The 23,398-nt window shown below is 48.8% G+C and overlaps 10 protein-coding genes across 10 annotated transcripts; 8 read left to right on the top strand and 2 right to left on the bottom strand.

The window, feature by feature from the left end:
- The first annotated feature begins 34 nt into the window (after positions 1-34).
- On the top strand, positions 35-1,028 carry F5J12DRAFT_175908 (uncharacterized protein). Its single transcript, XM_051738235.1, has 3 exons — positions 35-643; positions 706-966; positions 1,017-1,028. Exon 1 carries the CDS (start codon positions 51-53, stop codon positions 633-635), a length of 585 nt encoding a protein of 194 aa, XP_051604568.1. The 5' UTR covers positions 35-50; the 3' UTR covers positions 636-643; positions 706-966; positions 1,017-1,028.
- Positions 551-1,892, top strand: F5J12DRAFT_175901 (uncharacterized protein). Its single transcript, XM_051738234.1, has 5 exons — positions 551-643; positions 706-966; positions 1,052-1,264; positions 1,319-1,544; positions 1,600-1,892. Exons 2-5 carry the CDS (start codon positions 780-782, stop codon positions 1,787-1,789), a joined length of 816 nt encoding a protein of 271 aa, XP_051604567.1. The 5' UTR covers positions 551-643; positions 706-779; the 3' UTR covers positions 1,790-1,892.
- F5J12DRAFT_944687 (S-adenosyl-L-methionine-dependent methyltransferase) lies at positions 1,693-3,969 on the bottom strand (the record flags this gene model as incomplete). The annotated part of the gene is given in 10 exon segments (XM_051749725.1): positions 1,693-2,206; positions 2,257-2,378; positions 2,431-2,492; positions 2,549-2,645; positions 2,696-2,800; positions 2,848-2,987; positions 3,036-3,096; positions 3,207-3,442; positions 3,502-3,714; positions 3,729-3,969. Coding segments are annotated over 10 exon segments (1,353 nt in total), but the record flags the coding sequence as incomplete, so codon positions are not given.
- Positions 3,970-4,882: 913 nt separating this feature from the next.
- Positions 4,883-6,700, top strand: F5J12DRAFT_944673 (uncharacterized protein; the record flags this gene model as incomplete). The annotated part of the gene is made up of 3 exons (XM_051749724.1): positions 4,883-5,605; positions 5,627-5,927; positions 6,062-6,700. The coding sequence occupies 3 exons, from the start codon at positions 4,883-4,885 to the stop codon at positions 6,475-6,477; spliced, it is 1,440 nt and encodes a 479-aa protein (XP_051604565.1). The 3' UTR covers positions 6,478-6,700.
- A 1,752-nt stretch (positions 6,701-8,452) lies between these two features.
- F5J12DRAFT_887471 (uncharacterized protein) lies at positions 8,453-10,712 on the top strand (the record flags this gene model as incomplete). The annotated part of the gene is made up of 3 exons (XM_051747194.1): positions 8,453-8,970; positions 9,877-10,326; positions 10,400-10,712. 3 exons carry the CDS (start codon positions 8,453-8,455, stop codon positions 10,710-10,712), a joined length of 1,281 nt encoding a protein of 426 aa, XP_051604564.1.
- A 256-nt stretch (positions 10,713-10,968) lies between these two features.
- On the top strand, positions 10,969-11,872 carry F5J12DRAFT_175873 (uncharacterized protein). The gene has a single exon (XM_051738233.1). It carries the CDS (start codon positions 11,225-11,227, stop codon positions 11,786-11,788), a length of 564 nt encoding a protein of 187 aa, XP_051604563.1. The 5' UTR covers positions 10,969-11,224; the 3' UTR covers positions 11,789-11,872.
- Positions 11,509-12,587, top strand: F5J12DRAFT_175868 (uncharacterized protein). Its single transcript, XM_051738232.1, has 3 exons — positions 11,509-11,683; positions 11,751-11,910; positions 12,052-12,587. The coding sequence occupies exons 2-3, from the start codon at positions 11,890-11,892 to the stop codon at positions 12,496-12,498; spliced, it is 468 nt and encodes a 155-aa protein (XP_051604562.1). The 5' UTR covers positions 11,509-11,683; positions 11,751-11,889; the 3' UTR covers positions 12,499-12,587.
- A 486-nt stretch (positions 12,588-13,073) lies between these two features.
- F5J12DRAFT_779047 (uncharacterized protein) lies at positions 13,074-13,654 on the bottom strand (the record flags this gene model as incomplete). Its single annotated transcript, XM_051742347.1, has 3 exons — positions 13,074-13,196; positions 13,274-13,597; positions 13,652-13,654. 3 exons carry the CDS (start codon positions 13,652-13,654, stop codon positions 13,074-13,076), a joined length of 450 nt encoding a protein of 149 aa, XP_051604561.1.
- Positions 13,655-14,514: 860 nt separating this feature from the next.
- On the top strand, positions 14,515-15,539 carry F5J12DRAFT_779046 (uncharacterized protein; the record flags this gene model as incomplete). The annotated part of the gene is made up of 5 exons (XM_051742346.1): positions 14,515-14,535; positions 14,644-14,768; positions 14,796-14,814; positions 14,868-15,110; positions 15,228-15,539. The coding sequence occupies 5 exons, from the start codon at positions 14,515-14,517 to the stop codon at positions 15,537-15,539; spliced, it is 720 nt and encodes a 239-aa protein (XP_051604560.1).
- Positions 15,540-18,182: 2,643 nt separating this feature from the next.
- Positions 18,183-18,560, top strand: F5J12DRAFT_712692 (uncharacterized protein; the record flags this gene model as incomplete). The annotated part of the gene is made up of 1 exon (XM_051740777.1): positions 18,183-18,560. One exon carries the CDS (start codon positions 18,183-18,185, stop codon positions 18,558-18,560), a length of 378 nt encoding a protein of 125 aa, XP_051604559.1.
- Positions 18,561-23,398: the final 4,838 nt, after the last annotated feature.

Raw genomic sequence — 23,398 nt, 5'->3', positions numbered from 1 at the left:
AGCATCACGGAGCGATAACGTGTCACGTTCTGGTAGAAATACATACGACCATGACAGACACGCGTCAGTTCGGAGATCTTGCCACTCAACTTGTCCTCGAATCGCGTCGCTCAACGCTTTCTGATACACTCTTAAAGTATAACGACAATCTGGTTCGATCCGTCATCAGGGAGCAACGCGATCTCGAGAAGTTGACGGAGAGCGCAGAGGAGGTCAGCCCTGCTCTCTTGATCTACCAGACTGCCATCGTACGAAACAAGCGATGCCTGCTGGCGTACCACAAGCACCGCATGGATAGATTGCGCGATATGTACTGGGTTGCGGGCGGCGCGCTTCCACACATCCTCAGCAATCAGGACATTCGGAGCAAACTCTCCCCACATGAAGTAGATTTCCTTCGCCAATACAGTGCATCGGTCATGGATTATCGTGCGGAATTCTCAAACGAGCTGGATATAACTGCCAGCATTACCCACCCACCCAAGGATTTGCATGTCCTGGTACGCGTCGTGAGAGATTGTGGGGTCATACAAACCGAACTTGGAAGTATCGACTTTCAGAGGGGTCAAAGATTCATGGTCAGAAGAGCCGACATAGAACATCTGATTGTACAGGGATATCTAGAGGAGGTGTAGTAGTGAAAGTGAGCGCAACTACGCAACTGGAGGGTCTGGAGAACTTTGCGCTGACCTTCGTTCTATAAAGTCGTGGCTGTGCTCGCACCATTTCGGGATTCCTGTTGTGCTCAACGCTGGCTTCGAGCAAGCACATCATCCATCATGATTGCCACAAGACGGTTCCCGAAGTCCACGCCCATTTTTCTATTCAGTCATTCTCGAACCACCCTGTCTGTCTTTCGTCAGGGACGAGTACGACATTCTAGTTCTTCGTCGCCTTCGTCTGGCGACGACGTCGACCGGAGTAACCCCGGCGCGATCTCGGATCAGGAGTGGGACGTCCGGACAGGTGTGCTGCAGTCAAGAGTTTCTGTGGATGCGTTCAGATACTACGTGTAGTTTCTTGTCGTGCACTCGCCTTTGGCACTTCCTAGGCCGTGCGATCTACGTTCTACAACAAACACTCCCTGATTTCTTCCGAATTGGTCTGGTGTCGAACGTCGATCCCACACGGGGACCAGGCTTAGTTTACAATATTTCATCAGAACAAACAGAAGTAGAGAACATTTACAGCCCAAAAATACGGCTGTCGTACACTCCCCCTGTTGCCCTTCCTTCGCCCTTCCCTAGGACTTTGTCGATAGAAGGTGAGCTGCACAACGATAGCTTCTTTTCGCCGTGTGTCTTGAGCTTTCAAATAGGCTTGCCTCTTTACTTGGCATCCTCTGTTTTCATCCGGCATACAATGAAAACGCTTTATTCCGATCTGCGAGTCGAGCTTCGAAAAGTAGTCGTACAGATACCTCCACTGACCCCTAAAAGCAATGCAGCTGGCCATTCACGCAGCACCCGAGAGAAAAGTTTGTTCATAGGACTTACGGTTCTTGGCACAACACGTGTCAGCGGCGGGCTAGGTGAATGGCAGATGTGCGTTGATGCTTCGTGAATATGCCCGTCACCGTGGTTATGACCAAGCTTACAGAGACTCAACGTATTCCTTTTCGCCGCTTACTGGACTAATAAATCTCCATACCATCAATTCGATACAGCCCGCACCTCATCAAGCGGCGTATGACGCACTCCGCGCTTCCTTTAGCAACGTATTTGGGTTAGGTGGAAGTATGCAGCCAGGCGAGGCCAGAGCTGTCGACTCCACGAAGGCACGAGTGTGATTGGGATGTGTTGGATTGTGTACATCATTCTAAATGAGATACGAGCAGAATAATGGAGTGTACGGTAATAACATTGCACCCCTCTCTGCTGCAGGCGGTAATGGTTACGATGTTTCACCAGGTCCTCAAGCGAGTCTCTGTGCTTGTGCCTTGGCGATACTCATATTCACACTAACGATCCTGCTTAATGCTTGCTATGTCTCATTCAACCGATGCCTGTACCCGTTGAGGTTCCATCTTCATGATGGCAGGCGTTTAGACATATTGATTCCTTGGTTACTCGTGATTCACGAAGATGAAAATCTTCGCCCACAAACCGTTCGCCATCAAGATCCCAATGTCTATGCCAGCCTAAACTCCAATACCGCAGTCCCAGCAAGGTCGTAGACATTCGCCAGCCTTAACCCGGAAGCGGAGCTAGGAAACCGGGAATTAGACAAGTCAAAAGACTGGTGACAGTCTCTTACGCCAGCGTGATCTGATCACCAACTGTTCGCTCTTTGGCATTATGAAGGATCCACATATTCAGATCTTGTTGATACTTGCGGCTATTTCCCGCCCCGAAGTTCGGTAGCATCGGTTCCGGAGCCTTGACAAGTAATCAGCTCAACGAACAATAGAACCTCAGGCGGATGACGGACAATATCTATTCCCAGTTGTTCTTCATCTGGGCGACGATTCGCACCGGCAATAACATAGTCGTCTGTCGCGAAGTGCTGCGTTGGCGTTGGCAGCCGCATCAAGGTTGAAACGACATACGAATGAGAAGGCGGCTGTGAGGTTCCATAGCTTTACTAATGTTACGGAGGATAACCGCAGCCTCAGCATCGGGCCAGTCGTGAATGATATTTCGAAGCTTCACCGTGGAAATAAGTATCTCACGTTTCAAAGTGGATATCAACCTACATAATAAACATCTTTGCCTGGTACGGGAGCTTCTTTGGAGAAGTCGAGAGTGAGAAACTCGACCCGTTTCTCTCGGAGGGCCTCAAATGCTTCCTTTTCCCAGACCTGCAAGAGGTGAGAACTCGGCTGGAATTCTAAATGAGGTTATGAACGCTTCTGGCCGCCTCCAAAACTTCAGGTAAATCCTGGTCAGTGATTTTAAGGTGCGGATGGGCTTTCGAAAGGGAGATAGAGACAGAGCCGACACTGGCGCCAACGTCACAGACGGTAGCGACATCATTCCAAGGGTAATCTGAGGGGTGGTTGACGATATTATGCTTGAAAGACAACTTTCACTCACGGTGGAGAATTGACAAGGAACCCATCACAGGTCCAAGAGCAATCATAGCATGGTGGTAATTCTAAGCAGCACGTCGTTGAGGATTCAATACAGAGAAAGATCACCGCATACCTCCCGTCTTTTCGCCTGTTAACTTCATGAGCGGGTGCTTCCATAGCATCAACGACTTACATCTGCTTTCATCCAGCCAAAGAAGCTCCCCTTCAATCCTTTCCGTTTTAAGACGTAGATCATAGGCGCCTTATCGGGCTCGTATGACATTGCATACTCCGGCTCCGTTAATGTTTCGTAAAGGACGCCTGTACCCTGCGATACATCTTGAGCATGTATACAGGTAAGACAACCACAATCGTTCGAGCTCTTCATAATGAGGGAGAGGCGGTTACTGGCGAACACATCCGTATCAACTAAGTAGATGAGTACCCAATGAACGACGATAGATAGATACAAAGTAGGTCATGATTACCTTCGATGAAACATCTCTTGGATGCAAGGACGCGGAGAATCCGTGCAAGTTTACCTTTCTCTAGACCGACGGTCTGGGACAATTCCCTGATATGCAAACCCGACGGATACTTCTCCAAGATGTCTGCGATTCCTTTCCGTATAGCAGCACCGGTACAAGCCCAGTCATAACATTGGGCGAACCATGAGTCGTTAATTGAGTGACATATTGGCGCTGATGTACATGACTTACGTTGGCGAGAGTATGTTGTGGGGGAGCCAAAGATGCACAGAGCTGTTGGCATGCATCTTCCAAAAGACGAATGGCCTTCTTAAGGGCCACGGTGTCTGTTGCGAAATCAAGGGGGTGGAACTCTGTGGAGTAGATGGTCGGAACGTTGTTACCGTGCTTCTTATACTCAGTTATAGCTAGCCGTGCCGACGAGTTTATGATTTCCAAGAGTGCTTCGAGCTCGACCTCCCCGGACAATCTTCAGCGATGCTTCGAGGGCCGAGAGATAATGACTTAGAGCGTGTCTAGTGGGATAATTGCAACCTTTCCACGGCATTTTAAGTCGTGGAGGATCCCTCGTTCTCGCTTACTGAAACCTAAGTGGCTATCATATATATACTGTCTATGAGATATTTATATTAGCTCCCAGCGATGTGAAGGGTTATGAGAACGTACCATCCATAACCAAGTACTTTACAGTATTCAATAATTATTCATTGAGGGGAAAACACCTCAAATGCCTCGTCTAAGACTGACATCAAAACAGCAATGTTGTGTCTAATTAGATTATATAAGTGGGAGTATCAGGTGTCGCACCGCCACTGCAATATAGTCTACATGCAAAGTGGCTGGGTTCTCCTAGAACCGCTTGAGGTTCGTTCAGTCTTTTTGCCCCTGCCCACCGCACTCCCTTGCTCACCAGTCTCTCATTAACGTCCGTCCCGTGTCGACCCTTCCACGCTGCTTGACGCGTCGCCTTGCGCCCGGCAAAGCTGACCTGTTCGACACCAATCCTCCCCTCACAGCACCCACGCAGTTAAGAATGCCGCTAAAACATTCTACATCAACCGCCCATGGCCTAGCAGCCCCCAAACCAATATACTTAGCTAACGAAGTCCAACAACTCGTAGACGACACGTATCCTACCCTCACTAGGGGTTCCAGGTCCGGCTTCATCTCCCCAGACGACAGTCCACTTACTACACCACCCGAGACGTATCGCCATGGACTACCTTCAATGCATACCTTGGTCATTCATACGGTGGCCCCGTCGGAGATGCTAACTGACCCTAAGGCATACTTCATGAGGAGGGAGACACGGCCGTCCGTCTCCACAGATGACAGTCCCCCTACTTCACCCGAGGACGCTGACGTCGATCCAGAACAAACAATGTATTACCATGGCTTGCCTTCGAAACCCACCTTGGTCTTTCGTACAGGGCCCCCATCGGAGAAGCTAACCAGCCCCGAGACATACCTCGTGAAGAGGGAGGTCAGGCCGGTCTTCGATGACAAGTTCGCGGCTGCATGGGAGGACGTGGGTACACACGTCTATCAATACCTTGACTCTGCCACTGTCAAGTGGACGACAATCGATGTCGTCCGCTTCGCCGAACCCGGAAAGCACGTCGGTCCCATCGTTCTATGGGTCGGTGTCAGGCCTGGGTCTCTCTCCCGCAAGCTTGCCCAGGTTGCGGCCCTTGCCTGCGAGAATATTCTTCTCTCGTTTCAGATCGTCGGCGTGGAGATAGCGTTTCGTGAGTCAGTCTTCCGGCGGTCCGGCCCCAGGCTCTTAAACTACGTCGCCACTGCAAACCCAACCGCCAGCGTTTGCAGTCCTCTCACCGCGGCACTCGGTCTCCGCATCGCATTGGTCTCCACTCCGTATGCTGAGGGCACCGGCGCTCTCTACCTCTCCGCAGGCTGCCACAGCGAGACGGTCTACGTTCTCACGGCCCGCCACGTTGTCTTGCCACCTAAAGATACGCAAAACAAGCTCTATCACCGTACGCAGAACAGTCAGCGCCGTATTCAAATTATGCTTCCCGGTCCCGTGGCCCTCCAGGGCGTGCTCACGTCTGCTATGGCCAAGATCGCCGATGACACGTTCATGGTGAACTTTTACCAAAAGCAGCTTGACGTACTCAAGAAGAGGGAGGAGAGTGGGGACACGGGCGGTGTCGAGGCAGAACGGGCGGTGGTCGAGCCTAGATTGAGGGAGGCGGAGGCGTCACTCAAGGCGATCAACAAATTCCACAGCGATGTCACCAAGGTCTGGAGCAAAGAGAATAATCGTGTCATTGGCCACGTCCTTTATGCTCCTCCTATTACCGCCGGTGCCGGCAGCAAGCACTACACCGAGGACTGGGCCCTGATCGAGCTCGACCGCAACAAGATCGACTGGGCCAACTTCAGGGGTAATGTGATTGACTTGGGTACGTTTTAGTCTATTTCATTAAGTCCGTCTATTCTAACTGCTATATCCAGGCACCGAGATTGCGCCAGGAAAATTTACGTCGATGATGCACCCCCACCCCACGGCCCCCCCCGTCGTTTGATTATCCGAAAGGGACCAGACTCTTTCCGATTCAGGGCGTCGTCCCGGAAGACGAGCTCACTCGCCCGCGAATGCTCGACGCGAATGGCGAGCCGTGCCTTCTTCTCATTAAAAATGGCGCCACGACGGGCACGACCATTGACCGTGGCACCGGCATCAAATCGTTCGTGCGCGACTATTCTTCGGACGGCACTGAGCAAACGTCGATGGAGTTTGCGATTCTTGGGAATGATGGAACTGCGTTCTCCGCCGGAGGTGACTCTGGCGCCATTATCGTCGACGGAAAGGGGCGTGTCGCCGCCCTGCTCATCGGTGGATCCGGCCTGACGGAATCTACCGATATTACCTACGGAACTCCTTTCGAATGGCTCTTGGAGCGTATCAAGGGCAAATTCCCCAACGCTCACCTTTTCCCCACTATGGCTTAGGCGTCGCGACGTCGACCTACAATGGAGACGTCTGAAGCATGTGCGGATATTGGATTAGCCTCGTAAAGTAGCATCTGGTTTTCTCTTATAACGTAATCGCGTACTACTGTATTCCCCTCCCCCAAGATGACTTGCACGAACATTGTAAATCCCCTCCCCCACTCCTCTACCCCTTTCGATTTCTGTATGTTGAGTCAACAATGGTGATTTTGTGTTTCCCTTACGCGCGCGTGATACGGTAAAGTTTGATGCCTAGGTAGGATTGACTTCGGCACATAGTACTCGAAGTTTCATTCTCCGACACAAGAAATGTCCTGCAAGAGATCGTTGGGGCCTTGGAAGGAGCCTTGGATTCAATTTTATTACAATCTCATTTCGATTAGAAGTTTAATTGTGGGCATTGCAATCGGTTGTAGTGCATTGAAATTGATATACAAATTTTCCGCCAACTAGTACACTAGGATAAGGCCGTTTTGCACGGCAGGCACGTTGTTGGCCTCGTAGCTAGAAGTTAAGACAGGTAGTGGGGTGTCGGCACGAAGGGGCACTGTAGGGTTTCTGCCCAACATTGACAGTATGCTCTCAAGTTCTGTTCGTTCTTACGACAGATCCAATATGTTTCTCACTCAAATCAGCAAAACCCTTCCTTTGGAACAGTCCCACAGTAACTACAGCAACATGACGGCATATGACCATATGAAAGCTTGGCGAGGCCATATGGCGCTCCGTTTGGGTAAAAAATAATGTGCGTGATACACAGACGTATGCGCGATACACAATATACGATGTGACACAGAATACACAATGCGCGACACAGGACATATAATGCATGATATGTGATAATGTACTCGAAGACGACGCTTAACTCGTGCTTGTATTCAACTGATGCCCTCCAGCGAAACAAGCCTACAGTATTTGCTAGTAGAATCTAGATTTTCCCGATGCGGAAACCACACGAACTCGGAGACATAATGTCGATTTATCGATTGCATGAGGGTACACATTGAACATGGAGTGAATACAACGGCGAAATTTATGGAAAAGCATATTTGCATGCATCCGAAGTGTGGATTCTGCATGGACTACGGCCTAGCAAATGATCTTCCTGAGGGGAGGCCTCGAATGGACTCGAAGTTTGCAGCACCAATCATGGGTTAGGGTTAGGGTTTGACTTCTGGCACGCCCACAGAATCACGATTCACCAAAGGCTTCCAACCATCGATGTAGTGATGTTCCCATCCCATTCCACCACAGTTAATGCCAGTCATCTCTGCAGCATGATTTATGATGTCCCATACTAACAGGAGGAACGCATACAAAAATTCGGCAGTGCTTGTCAAGGAGTTCTTTCAGGTCAACTAGCACTTTGAAGTTCTAACGTTTCGAACCGTCCCATGGGTGCTTCATGGGATCAGCAGTACCGTGTACCTCTCTTCCTATCAAAGTACCATAGAGTCCATGCTACGTAGTTACCTGCTAGTTCCATAAATCATCTAGACTGTCACTCCCCGCATTTACTTGGGATAGTTCACCTCCATAAATGGCCAACCATTCGTGCACTCCCGACCTCGCACCGCATATCCTGTGTCGTGCATTATCCTGTGACGCGCATTATATATTGTGTACCGCGCATACCTGTGTGTATCACGTGCATTATTTTTTACCCAAATGGAGCGCCATGAGGCCATGGACCCACAGCCACACAGCACGTCGCAAGGTTCACACCCGCTGAGCGAAAACTGGTTATCACACTGTGACCTAGCTGACGAGATATGACCGGGACCAATTGAGGGAAGACTGGGAAGTATGACGCGGTCATGCCATGTTGAAATGCTAGTGGTGAAATGAGATGGAGGCGTTGCATACTGAGACTACAAAGTTCTTCCCAAGTTCGTCTACATACGAGTTACTGACAGTCGGCTCACAGGAGGCTACAGTACTATGGGAGTGTGCTCAGCGCGAGGAAATGGCGACGATGGTGTTGAGAAGCCACGCGCACGAGAGCGGCTTAGGCAGCGTCAACGGATCAGCAGAAGCGCTACGTTTCGAGATGAAGGAGGATTCTTTAGGTACAAGCGAACTACTGACCACGAAGTTACAGGAAACGGCGAGGTTCGAGCAAGTCGAACCAGCGGCGGTAGAAGAGCCACTCACGACGAAAGCACTACTCGAGTTCGAGATGAATGATGACACGCAAGGGGATTTTCCATGTTATTTTTACCAGGTTTCCCTACCGGCTATTGATATATTATTACAGGAGGCCTACCTAAGAGATCGAGGCATCGAAGGAGGTGTCGTCGAAGCTCTCGCAGTCAGCATAGACGTACATCGATTGTTGGACGAGTGGTTCATATCGAAAGTTCCACTCGAGTTCGAAGTGGTAAGACTTGAAGAGCTTACGAAGTCTGCGAGGGTAGAAGACAAGGCGGTCGCAATGCTCGTGAGCAGCGTCGAGGCAGAGAAGTTGGTATACGAGGGGAGTACTGACTCACAGTATGTTACAAAGTAGGCTACACGTCCAGATCGCGGTTGTTGCGAAGAGGATTAGAGACGAGAGGCCATCGAGGTTTATCACGCGAAGGAAGCCGCCCGAAAGGTACTTACAGGACGAAGTCAACAAACGACGAACGGCGAAGTTCAGCGCCGTTGTATTCGAAGTCCGTGCAAGTCACTGCGGCCGTAGGACACTCGCAATAAATGTTTTATTCAAGAATTTGCCGAGAGTATCGACACACACCCTTGGTATTGGGACCTGCAAATAAGGTCCAGCGAGTTTGACTAAGCAAAGGTCACGTGACCGACATGAGGACGTGCGTGCACAAGTACTACGCACTGACAAGACTCGCGTTACAAGTCAACTACGCAAGATCGTTACAATCGAAGAATACGACGAATGGGGTAGACAAGCGCGAACGACGACAACACTCGATACAGATCGAAGGCCGTGCGAGGCAAGAACTGCCGTCCAATGGAAACGAAACGCAATGGAGACCGCCGAGCTTGAATGCTCGAAATCTCACCTAGATTTCAGAACGTTGTACTTAAAAGTACGTTGCTCTAGGGAAAAATGGTTGCGACGAAGTGCACCCGACATCCATACGATCGCGATACCAGAAGCTACAACGACGTACGAGGGTGCTACTACGAGTGGGGCGAGTGGCCAGGGCAAGCCGAAGGCATAGAGGCGATGCTGGCAAGAATAGGCTATCAGCTCGGACATACGGTATAGGATCATTTGGGACGAGTACGACAACTTTCGTTGGGACTACAGTGTCGATCTTCGAGGATACGAAGGGACGCACGACGTGCGAGAGACATCGGGGCCACGCCTAATGGGCTCGACTTCCCAAGGTTTAGCCTTTCCCTTGAAACGTTTTACTTACAGCTACCACGTTTTAGGGGATACGAACTTTTACAGGGTATCGACGAGGTTCCAAGCTACGAAACGCCGACAGTACGAAGGTTCGGATCAAGACGATCCACAATCGAGTCCCTCCAGAAAGACATTTACCTTGTCATCGGTGCAAGCGGTTTTGGAAGTCGACATATTGTCGAGCACCTGGCAAGAGCAGACGCCATCTCCGTGTTAGATGTCGTACAGAGACACCGTGATGTCTCGTTTTATATTGGAGACACTACAGGCAGACGGGACGTGTTGGATGTATTGAAAAAGTCGGGCGCTACATGTATCGTACGCGCTGCCTTACTGCAGCACAGCGCAAAGGACCCCTCCGTCTGCTACAAGGTCAACGTCGAAGGCACCCGAACTATCATCGTCGCAGCCATTGCAGCTGGAGTCCTGTATCAGCACAGTCGAACCCGCATCCAGATCGGTGACAACAATGATATGTTCGATTATACCTACATCGGGAACATCACCTCAGCCCGCCTATAAACAGCCTTGCGCCTCTACCACGTCGAGCGAATCCAAACTAGAGTCCGAAAGTGCTACAGCAAAACTCAACGAATCTCTACACTGTGCTCTCCCTCCTATATTTGTCACGACTGAATATCACCGCACACCACACAGCTCTGCGCAGCCGCTCGGTCCCTATGTCACACCACCTGACGCCGGATCCATCCTACCTGCGTTCAACTCCCCGTTCGACCCACATGAACTCGAGCATCCCACTATCCGTTCTCAAGTTGATGGACAAGCGTTCTTCATCGCAAATGGAGAGTCGGATTACTTCTGGGACGTTACAACGAAGGCGAGCGAAGACAATCGTGTTTAAAAGTACAAGGGATATACGAACGACTACAGAGACGACAGGAGCACGAGCGACAGCGCAACCGTTCCCCGCAGAACGATGGTCGTTTGAAGCAAAAGCAGACGTTCGATGGAGCAGAGGCATAGTAGATCCACGCGTTGAGCCTGATAGCTCATTCTTTTTCTTTTCTTTTGTGCCGTTTTACTTACAACTACGCTGCTCTAGGTAAAACAAGTATCTATGATGGGGTGTAACCAATGCTCGAGCGGAAAGGATATAAGAATCTATGACAACGTACCAAGAGAGACGGTGGACCGCCCATGCGAGGCTACGGGACGTGGTCCAACGGTGTTATTACGAGTAGGGCGAAGGGGCCATACAAAGCGAGAAGGCGAAGTTTAGAAGTGAAGGATCAGCTGGACAAGAGTCGGGATGGACTCAACGCCCGTCGAAACCACTCAACGACCGGTTTCGGGCGGTTGTGCAATGTACACAGCGACATCTGAACAGTTTGAGTAGGACGGCGCCATGTTTCGATGTCAAGCGACAACGTTTCGAGTCGGACGATCTTGGTAGCCGCACTCAGCGGCTCAAGTTTCTGCTTTGATTTCGTATTGTTGCACTTACGCCTACGTTGTTTTAGACTATTCGACAACTACTACCAAGGACAATCGCATTTGCAAGTACGAAGGCAACATTCGAGCAAACACAAGATCGCGCGAAGGATGCTGGATAGTGTCACGAAGATTGGAGAGAGGCGACACCAGCTAGTACGACGAAGCCCTGCACGGCGAATTCAAGGGAACACAGATTCATGCGTAGGGCCTGAGCGCCCTTCGTTTCCTGTCATTCTTACGATGATTCGCTCACGGCTATATTTTTCTAGAGTATACACCAAGAGGCACGCGTCTGTGTTCGCAACGAAGCAACAGCCGCAAGGGCGACGAGGTCTCACGCAAGACACGCAAAGAGGCGCGAGGATCTACCGGCTCAAGGTGAAGCATTTTACTATAGTCCGAGCACGTACAACGTTGACACACGTCGTTTCTTGCCTCAAGAAAGTAATCAACGAAGACAGGGGACTCGAGGTCGCACAGTAGCACCTAGCACAAGAGCTTCGGCCGCCGGGCTCGACACCAGACAAGATACGAGAAACCAAGGATGCACATGTGCATATAGCGCCGACACGAGATCGGAGGGGATGGGCAGGACGAAATCCCCGGTGAGCGTATCAATAATTAGCTTTTTTTAATACATTTTTTCCCATCGTGCGTCGTCGTTCAACCGAGTCGCACCAAGCTTGGGTGGTTCTACTCAGCCCAACACTTGTATTCGAAATATCTTTTGCTCACCTTTGTACTAGAGCGTCTTAAGGACGAAAAGGAGTCGAGAGTGCGACACGTGCGTGGATGGTGAATACACAACTGATAGAGGTTTGTGGGTACATATGATCACATTAGAGTTAGTTCGTAAAGGCCAAGGGTGCCAGCTGCTGCGCTGTGTAATTACTCCGTGCCGTTTCGCGCCGTCTACTGCGTTTCGAAGAGCAGCCACCCCCCTGCTTCGCACTCGCTTCATCACTCACTTGTTTGCTTTGACCGGAGTCACCTCCGTCGTCATGCGTTCTGGGTTCAGAGGGTTGAGGGCGTCTTTTGCGAGAAGGGCGAGGAGTTTGGAAGGCCAGAGGGTGTTTTGTGAGAGCAAAGGATATGTTGTGAGGTCAAAGTGTGTGGGGTCAAGAGAGCGTTGGCCCCCAGGACCTTGCATGACAGTTTCCGGACCGTATTCCAACCATGGAAGGATGCTCTGATATTATGTCTCTTCTTTAATTCCATACTTCTAAGTCATATGTATTCTGGGAGTGTGTAATATCCATCATGTGACAGTTTCCAACCCATGGACAGATGCTCTGATATTATGTTCATCAGGAAATTAACCAATGTCTATCCATGCCTATCTGTACTTTTACATGTGTGGATAGGCAAAAATGTCTAGATAGTCACCAGGACTATTTCTAGTAGATTTAATTTCTATTTTGACTATCCATACTATTTTTCTGACTATCTGTACTATTCTTCTGACTATCCATACTATTTTTTGGACTATGCATCAACTATCTTTGACTATCCCTACTATTTGTTTTGACTATCCATACCATTTTTGACTATCCTGACTTGTCACAAAGGGGACCTTTTTGACAATCATGTAGCTTGCAAATCATTGCATCACCAAATGTCATTCATTCACTGGCACAAACATAGTATGAAAAACATTAAACAAGCACATATCTCGATCCAAAGCAGAGGCAGGGGCTAGTCATCTTGAGTTGAAGTGAAGGTGGAAAAAAATGTGCAAAATGAACAAGATGATTATTAAATGTTCATACTAATGAGTGAAGTTTGAGGGTGCAAAGGCAGGGTAGGAGAGCATGCAGAATATGTATGGAATGATTTCTATGCCACACAATGTAGAAGATTGCAATTGGGGGATGTTCAGTCTGAGTCCATCCTGTCAACTCATCAGTGTGATACTCAGTGGAGCCTACACAGGGTCTTACAGATGTTTTGGCATAGATCAGTACTGACAGAAAGATAAAACTCATCATCCATCAGGTTACCATGAAAACTGCCATCATCCAGTGACATCTCCAATGAGGGCATGATGAGGGCTTGAGCCATTGCAATGATCTCACTCAGTGCAGCATCATCACATTTAGAAATTGATGTGAAATAGTTGTGAGTGCTCATGCCCCAATTCTGTTTGGAGAATGCTAGTGTGCTCAATGATTCCTTCCTGGACACCTTGTTGAGCTTGAGTGGAGTTTTTGCTGTTGCCTTCATACTGCAAGAGCTGATCTGATTGTCAACTTGCACCTCCCCTGTTTGGAATAGATGAATGGCATGCTCAAGCTGAGATAGTAGTTGTACTACAGTTCAATGACCAAAGAAAGTAAAGTTACACACCATTGTAGGAAAAGTCCAAGTAGCTGTAAAATACAAGCTAGATGGCTTAGGTAACAACAATAAAATGAAGGGAACAAATTGCTCATCCCAAGGGATTCTGGACTGTTGAGACTAGAAGGCAGGACTCAGCACTATGTAGCAGTAATGATTTGTGATGTGCACAGCATGGTCCACAGTATAGTACTGGTGGTGTGAGTGTTGTGAGTGGTATATGTAGTTCATGCATGGCAGTATGCAAGACATGCAGTGTAGATGAAGTGAAAAAGAAACTTGTAGTGACCTTCTGAGTGCCAAGAGGTCTCCTTCTGTACCTAAGTACAGGGCTCTATAGTCTGTGCAAACCTGGAACCTAAGTAAGACAGGGTACAAGTAAAGGAAAGCCATGCAACAGTGCATACATACAAGACAGGCCAGAACAGAGGCCAAGGGTATACTACTAGTGTAAAGGGAACAGAGACCATGGTAAAAGAAAAGAGTCTGAAAGAAGGAATGCAACTGGAGCACAGCAGCCACAGGTATAGTATTGCACAAGAGGGTGCAAGGGTGCAGGAAGGTAGTGAGGTAGGCAGGAAGCTAGCATGTGAACAACAGTGGATGTGAGTGGTCTGGAGATGTAATGACAGTCATGGAACAGTTGATGATAGGGGCTTATGTGTCCAAGGAATGTGGATTCCTTACACCTGTGGGGGACTTGGATGCTGACCATCCCTGGTCTGCCACATGGTGATGGCAAAGGTGTGGTGCTGAGAATTTGAGAACACCAGAGGATTCTGCATAGAAGTGAGGGAAGCATGGTGCTGAGGAATGCAAGAAGGCCATTGAATGCCACATAAAAGCATCTGGACTGATGACATAAGTGCCTCATGGCTGCTAAGTATATAGGTGTTAGTGCACAGCTCAAACCTTCACATCGATTCAATTCTTCCCCCCCCTCATCAATTCCTCTCTCTCATATCACCATGTCTGTGAACCATGTCCACTGACTCTCCCAGCTCATATGTGCACTGACCCTGGACCCTGCAGAGGCAGAGAAGGCTTCCTTGAAAGAGCAGATTACAGTTGCATCAGCAGGGCTCATGGCAGAGGCAAAATGTGTGCCTGACAACTGGGAGGATATGTGAGAGGAGAAGACAACCTGGCCAAGGTGCTGGGAGGAGAAGATGGTAATTTCTTTGCTTGGTGACATGGTCATGCAATATTGATGAGTGTGCTGCAGGTGGTATTGATGCCATTGGTTGAGCAAGGGAAGGCACTTAGGGTCTCTGTGTGGGTTGACACAGAGGATGCTCCTGTGCTGGCTGAGGCTGATGATCTCCATGAATGGTGGGCCATGGAGGAAGCTGAAGCATGTGTGAAGGCTGAGCAGGATGTTCAGATGGGGGAGGAGACTGTGGTGGAGCTCAGTGATGACAGTGTGGTGAAGATGTCCCACATGGGAGTCCTGCAGCTGGCTTGCAAGGTAAGTCACTGCTGGTGCATCATGTAGTCTGATTGACACTGTGACCACACAGTGATCTTGACAGGTGATCACTGAAAGCAATGATGATGAGAGGCCCAAGGTATCCATCCCCCCCAGGTCAGTACTGCACACAGTGCCCTGTGCATGGTGCACCATCAAGGGAATGCCATGCATTGGGCCAAGCCACAAGACATGCAATGGGTGTGCAAGGATGAAGCAGGGCTGCAAGAAGTCCAGCAAGCTTTTATGTGGCATTCAACAGCCTTCTCATATTCCTCAACACCATGCTTCCCTCACTTCTATGCAGAATCCTCTGGTGTTCTCAAATTCTCAGCACCACACCTTTGCCATCACCATGTGGCAGACCAGGGATGGTCAGCATCCAAGTCCCCCACAGGTGTAAGGAATCCACATTCCTTGGACACATAAGCCCCTATCATCAACTGTTCCATGACTGTCATTACATCTCCAGACCACTCACATCCACTGTTGTTCACATGCTAGCTTCCTGCCTACCTCACTACCTTCCTGCACCCTTGCACCCTCTTGTGCAATACTATACCTGTGGCTGCTGTGCTCCAGTTGCATTCCTTCTTTCAGACTCTTTTCTTTTACCATGGTCTCTGTTCCCTTTACACTAGTAGTATACCCTTGGCCTCTGTTCTGGCCTGTCTTGTATGTATGCACTGTTGCATAGCTTTCCTTTACTTGTACCCTGTCCTACTTAGGTTCCAGGTTTTCCCAGACTATAAAGCCCTGTACTTGACCCCATGTAGTCCATTTAGTCACAACATATAGGTAGCCTGTGTGCCAAAATGCCAACACTTATATAGATCCTGTGATGGGCCCATCTAAATAGATTAGCCATGACACATGGACAGGCCTGAGGGCCTATAGTGAGAGCAACATATGTACAGGCCCATAAGCACAATTCCACAACATATGGGAGGGCCTGTGGAGGGTAAGGATGCTGCAACATTTAGACAGGCCTGTGACCAAGTAAGTATGCTGAGCTACTGTAAGACATGGATGGGCCCATCCATGGTAGGGTGCACCCCAGTCACAATATCAGGACAGGCCTGCCTATTGTATCATGAAGAAGGTTGCAACATATGGATGGGCCTGCCTGTCATATGTTTTATAGGGTCACAACATAAAGATGGGCCTGTCAATAATATCATTTATAGCATCAAAACATGTGGACAGGCCCTTCCATAATATCATTTATACCATTACAACACATGGGTGGGCCTGTCCATAGTAAGATGTACCTGTCACAACATAAAGATGGGCCCTTCAATATATATCATTTACAGGGTCACAACACATGGATGGGCCTGTCTAGTAAGATACACCCCTGCTGCAACATAAAGACAGGCCTGTCAGTAATGTCATTTATAGTGTCACAACATATGGACAGGCCCTTCCATAATACCACTTATACCATCACAACACATGGGCAGGCCTGTCCATAGTAAGGTGTACCTGTCACAACATAAAGACAGGCCCTTCAATATATATCATTTACAGGGTCACAACATGTGGATGGGCCCATCTAGTAAGATGCACCCATGTCACAACATAAAGATGGGCCTTTCAGCAATATCAATTACATGGTCACAACACATGGATGGGCCTGTCAATAGCAACATGTATGCCTGTTGCAACATAAAGACAGGCCCATCAGTAATATCATTTACAGTGTCACAACACATAGACAGGCCCATCTAGTAAGATACACCCCTGTTGCAACATAAGGATGGGCCTGTCAGTAATATCATTTACAGTGTCACAACACATAGACAGGTCTGTCTAGTAAGATGCACCCCTGTCACAACATAAAGATGGGCCCATCAGTAATATCATTTATAGTGTCACAACATATGGAAGGGCCCTCCAGCAGTATCATTTATGTGGTCACAACATAAGGACAGGCCCTTCAGCAGTATTATTTATATGGTCATAACATATGGACAGGCCCTTCAGTAATATCTTTTATATCACCATAAAACAAGGACAGGTCCATCTAGTAAGATCCACCCCTTTTGCAACATAAGACAGGCCCAACACCAATAGCATGTATAGTGTCACAACATATTGATCAGATCACAGTAAAGTATTGAGGCAAGCATCCTGACATGCCATAATTTTCCAACAAGCAGCAAGTGGCTTGCCTGCTATACAACTCCAACCTCATCCACCCCAATCATGAATACTATGCAAGACATGTCTAAAACCCCCCACAGATGGTGAATGGAACTAACAGACTGCATTGCATCATACATGAAAGCCAGATTTCAAGAGGAGGTATTCAGCAGACCTTGCACCCTTCCAGATATATCAATTCCATTTCTGGTGTTATGTGAAGTGGATCACATATTGTCAGTAATCTCACAGGCCTGTCATCACCCAAGTAAGTCCATCATAATGGTGTGATGGAAGTTTTCATCTTTCTGCAGTCAATGTCAGGAAAAATCAGGGTGGAAAAACCTGCAATGCATAAGCTGCTGAGAGATATGTGGAAGTGACTGAGCCATCCATTCTGGTGACCAACTTAAACACCATCCATGTATGGTATTTGCCAGATGCTTTCAGCTCAAAAAGAAGGGTAAGGAAATGCAGAATCTCATATTCTACTGACTTAATGGAATGGAAGGCTGATGTATGGAACTGCCTTCATCTTCTGAGGGAACCACTGTGGGAGAGCATAAAGGCTTCCCCACAGGCATGGCAGATGGACAAGTCATATTTCTGTGATAATGCTGAGTTGAAAGGCACCATCAACCTGTCACCTGCATGGTTTCAACAGGGTCATGGGGTGGGTGATCATTTCTTGCCTTGTGAATAAAGTGCTCATCCATCTTGAAGCCCCAAAATGGCTTCCCAGAAGCCTCATGGCTGCTCAAATCCAGGACAGAAAACACTTCTACAAGGGAATGGGTTGACCAAATGTCTGACACCAATGCCCTGTTATCTGTGATCCTGCATGTCATCCATCTGTGAATGTATGCAGATGGCGGGGAAGCATTGATCCACCTTGGTGAACAGGCAGAACAGTGGGCAGATTTGGATATGAGCTCCATACTGCCAATATGGAGCTCCACATATTGCAGCATGTCTGTGATGGTGAATTGGGCAACTTGTTACCACAGGGATATCAATGGATGGGATCCATGGTATGACATGCTGGTAACTGTGGGTGACTACCTTCCCTTGGACTCTATCATTCCAATGTTGAGTCTGTGGCTGCACTACAACCCAGGGATGATCATTGCATTTTCAGGTTCAGCATTGGAGCATGGGGTGGGAGCTGTAGACAGTGACAGAGCATGCCTGGCATACTACATGTGTGCCAATGTACATCAGTCAGTGCATGTTCCCATGTGTCAATCACTGCAGATGGATGACCTACTACCTAGACCAGTTGCAACTGGAGAACTGTTGATATGAAGCTGCAAAATTTAATGTAAGATTTAGTAGGCAATGCAGATCTTGTATTTTATTAGGATATGCTGGCTCTTGAACTTTGGACAGGCAGTGTTGCCAAGATTTTGCAAATGGGTGGGTGCTTAGACATCATAGATTGGGTGGGTACTCAGAGCTAAAGGGTTTGTATCATAAACTGCAACAAAAGTAAAGCTACTCAGGCCATCATGCAGATGGGTGGTGTCACACACCAAAGGTGTTTGGTGAGGTGGACATGGATACAGCTGATGAATGGAGATGAAGACCATAGCCCTCATGTGAAGAAGGACAGCAAGAAATGTTGGCAGTCATCCCTCACACAAGAACAAGTCATCAGTGCCAGAGAAAAAGAAAGGGAGTGAGTTAAGCACTGGCTAAAATTCTTAAGTGCCTGTGTACAGCATTCTGGTTTTTGGCATGTCTCCACTGTTTCTGCAGATACAGAGACCATTCCCACACTCACTTATAGTGCTCATCCATGCAATCTTACCTTCCAAAATTGGAAAGGATTTGCACACTCCACATGTTTCTACAGCACTCCCTCCAAAAGATGCTCATTTCACTAACTTCTTCTGATATGGCTGCCTCTACATCAATCATTTCACTTGTCCCCTTTGCTAGGGACCATGGCTACATATATCTACCAGGAGTTCCTACCAGCTTCTGTCCTGAAGCATCCTGGTACATCCCACCCTTGTCTGTGCCCTCTCAGCCCATCCAGCTTGGACAGCATGTTCTTTTTGTCAGTATGACCACTAGGAGGACGTTCTTTGGTCACCTCAGGTCTGTCATTTGCTTGGAAAGGTCTTATGTGGTCATTTCAGTCTCTCCAGTCCAAGAAGCATATGGATCCTTCCTCCCTGCTCCCTGCAATGTCTTCATACCAGTCTTGTCCATCATTCTTCCAAGATTGCAACAGCTACAGTATAATCTACTGTTCCCCACTCTCCCTGATCACATCCATGATGAGTATGATGCACATCTTGCCTCCTTGTTGCAAGATACAACAGAAGACACTCCCCCTTCATCCTCTCTTCCAACAGAGCCTTGTTCATGAAGATTTTATTTGCTTCACTGAGAGGATGGTTTGGGGGGGAAGGTTGTGATCCCCTATGCTCCTGTCACCCCACAGACCCCCAAAGCTTGACCCCTGTTGACATCTGACTCACCCTGTCCACTTTTGGATGTACTATATTGGCATCAGATCAGCACTGCCTCTCTGTCATCCCACCTTGGCCTAGAAGCAATCTCTTTGAGATGTGACATGCACAGCCTCCCCCTAATGTGATTCCAGTGCACTTTCCCAGTTCCTGACATTACTTGACTCATACTTTGATGTTCTGACTGTCTTTGACTCACCTGTTGCCAATACTTACCAATCTTTTGACTTTGCTTACTGATTCTTCACTTTTTGGCTTGCTAATCCTTACCAATGCCTACCAATGCCTTCCAAGACAATTACCCATTGCTTACATTCCTTACTCATCAGTTACCAATCACTTGCCAGGTGTTTGCACCTTTTTTTCCAAGGGCAACACCCCTGTACTGTATATAAATCACTGTACTTAGATAGCAAAAAAAAGAGAAGACATCAGAGAGCCCCTCTTGCTCACATTTTTATCATCACTCAGTAATTCATTCAGCAGCTTTGATAGTTGAGACTTTATTAAGGGTCTAACTATTGTCTACTTCACTTATCCTTGTCTATCATCAATATACTTTGCTCCAAGCCCTCCCTGAGCTCAGTGCAGCTTAGGACATTGAATTAAGTTGTCATCCATCCTTCTGTAGGCTGACAGCAGTCTACCCTATCGCATTCTCTTGCATCTTCTGTAGGCTGACAGCAGTCTACCCTATCGCATTCTCTTGCATCTTCTGTAGGCTGACAGCAGTCTACCCTATCGCATTCTCTCGCATCTTCTGTAGGCTGACAGCAGTCTACCCTATCACATTCTCTCACATTCCTGCTTCTTTTTTGTCAGGAGCACCCCCATCCCTCAGCACTTGTCTTTGAGTGTTGTAGCTCACAAAAACCCACCCAAATCAAAGGTTCTATGATCTAGGTACTGCATAGGCACACCACCACTTGCTCTTTTTGTCTTTTGTGTTGGTTTTGGTTGGTTTTCACCACTGAACCACACTTTGACTCACACTGGCCTTGTATCTCCAGTTTCAAAGCTTTTTCTGGCTTTGTAAAAGCTTCCCAGAACTGGTCTTGACACCTGCTAAGCCAGTCTCCATGATTCAGTACTCAGATTTACAACTCCAGTGGTAGTACTCCTACTATCCCATCCAGTACTCCTCTCAGCAGTCCTGGCCCACACCTTGTACCCCTGTAGACTTGGGAAGTCTACCCTAAGAGGGGGATAAGGGACCTCACTAGCAACCTACTCTCTTCCAAACCCCTGTCCATTACCTCTCCAGTGCCCTCAGCACAACCCCACTTGGTCCCTGCACACCAGCCCCTGGTTCCCTGGCCTGGTCCTTGCATACTGAAACACTCCTGAACCACCTGCCCTGGGTTGCTCCAAGCCCCTGACATTTGTGTTGGTACTCCAGTCTCACTATCTCAGTGGTCCTTGACCTCAGTGATTGTGTGTTCACCAGTCTCACCAGTCTCAGCCTCCTGTTGTCAGCCTTTCAGCTGGACAACCCCTAGGCCTCACCCAGTCCCCAGACCCCCTGACCTGGTCCTCCAATGACTTTTGGCCCTCAGGCTTCTTGCCACTGGAAGGCCCACCTCCAACCAACTCCAGACACCCCTAAACCAGACTCAACACCTGGACTCACCTCCTGCTGACATCCCTAAGCCTTCGTTGAACCAGTCTCATGACCTGCTGGTCCCCAGTTCATGCCTGGCTATGTCAGGTCCCCTGGTCCTCATCCAAACCAAACTCTAGCTGTCCTAGACAGTTCCTAGTCCCTCACTGACCTCCAGAAGGTCATCTGGCCTGTTCCAAGGTGCTCAGCACCTGGCCTTGCCACTACTGGCCTCAGGTTCACACCTTGCTACCCCTGGTTACCCCAGTCTCAGTGTTAGCTTGCCAGCCTACACTGTTTTGGCTTCTGATTATCAGCCCACCAGCTAGATAGCACCTCAGGTCACCTCTGACCACCCCAAATCTCTCCAACCCCTTCAGACCAGCCTTCAGCCAGTCACTCCAGCCTGGCCCAAGTCCATACTGGTCTTCCTTTGGCATTTCTGGCCTTGCATCCCTGTCCAAATCCAAACCAGTCTCTGACTGCTCTTTCTAACCCTTCTGGCCCTCACTGGCTCCCATCTGGTCCCTACCTGGCTTTTATAAGCCCTCCCTGACCATTAGACAGGTCTCCAGCTGGCCCTCCCAGTCCTCTCTGGCCCTCAGACCGGTTCCTGGCCTTCCTGGCCTTCTGTTCCCTTGACTGGTCTTTGGTCTAGCTGTTTTCCCCAGATGACAAACTTTAGCACAACTGGCTTTGGCCACTCCTAGTCTCAGTCTCCAGCTTTTGCCACCCCTGGCCTGATCCACCCTTGGTCTCAGCCTTTGGCTTTGACCCCTGTCCCTGGTTTTGGTTTCCTGTTTCCTTGTTATATGTTTTCCCAGGTTCCTGTTATCTGTTATCTTTTTCTGTAGATACACACTTTCAGACCCCATGACCCCCTGGAGCAGACCTTGGACCCATCCCAGCTTTATCAGCACTTCTCATGACCCTTGGTACCCCTGCAGTGCACTCCCAGTCCAACCAGAGCATTCCTAGACCAGTTTCCTGGTCTTCCCAGCACCCACCAGGCCTTTGTGTCATTCTGGTGTCACTCAGCAGCACACTGGTACACCCCTGGACCATCTTTGGTCATCTCTGGACCTCTCTGGACCCTCTTGGCCACCATATTGCCCTGAACCAGCTTTGAGGCACAGCTACAGCCCTAGTGACACACCCCTGGTACATTTGTTGGACATTACCAGTCCCTTGTACAGTTTTGGCCTCCAGTTTTCCCTGACCTGGCTCTGAAGCACACTGCTATGCCTCACCTGGTCATTCCTAGCCTGCATGTTGCCTTAACCCAGCTCCAAAGTGCAACTCCAGCCCTCTGAAACACTGGCTTCAGCTTTCAGCTGCCTCCAAAACCCCTGTGCGGCTGGTCTAATCACTCCTGGACTCAGCTTTGGAACCACCTGGCAGCATCCTAGACTGGTCTCTGGCCCTCCTTGTTGTTGCTTCTCTGGCCTTGGGTTCCCAGAACATTCCTTGGTCTTGACCCTTGCCCCCAAACCTGGCTTATGCCATCCTGATCTGAACTAATGGACCTCCAGTCATCACTGCCCAGCTTCCTGGCCCTCAGGCTCACCCTTGGCACTGTGTGTGCACTCAGACTCACTCTTAGTCATGTGACCTCACTGCATAACCCTCTCAGCATATTTCCCTATGGAACCTCAAGGGTTTGGTTCCTAAGAGGGGGATACTGTCATATCCATGACTCTTGGACTCAATCTCAGTCCAGTCCAGACCCTTAGCCCCTATCTCTGGTCAAGCCCAGTCCTAGTCCAGCCTAGAAAACCCAACTCTGGTCTGAATAACTCAAGTCTGGTGTTTTACCCCTATCTCCAGTCCAATCTGGCCTCCCAGCCTTGCACTGCTCCACCCTGGTCCTCCCAGGTCTATGTCTGGGTCACCTGGACATAACTCCAGTCTGTTTTCCTTTGTTTGTACTATATTTAGTCTAGTCCTCTTTGCTGATCTTTGTTTACTGTACAAACCTGTGTCCAACTCTGGTCATGCCAGTCACCTGGACTTTAACTATTAGTCTTGGCACAGCCTCCATGGCTGTCCACTCCTTGCTAATC

This window comes from Pisolithus orientalis, assembly GCF_024613125.1.
Source record: "Pisolithus orientalis strain OTSU chromosome Unknown F5J12scaffold_2, whole genome shotgun sequence".
NCBI lineage: Eukaryota > Fungi > Basidiomycota > Agaricomycetes > Boletales > Pisolithaceae > Pisolithus > Pisolithus orientalis.
This window is presented reverse-complemented; position numbering and strand designations above follow the sequence as displayed.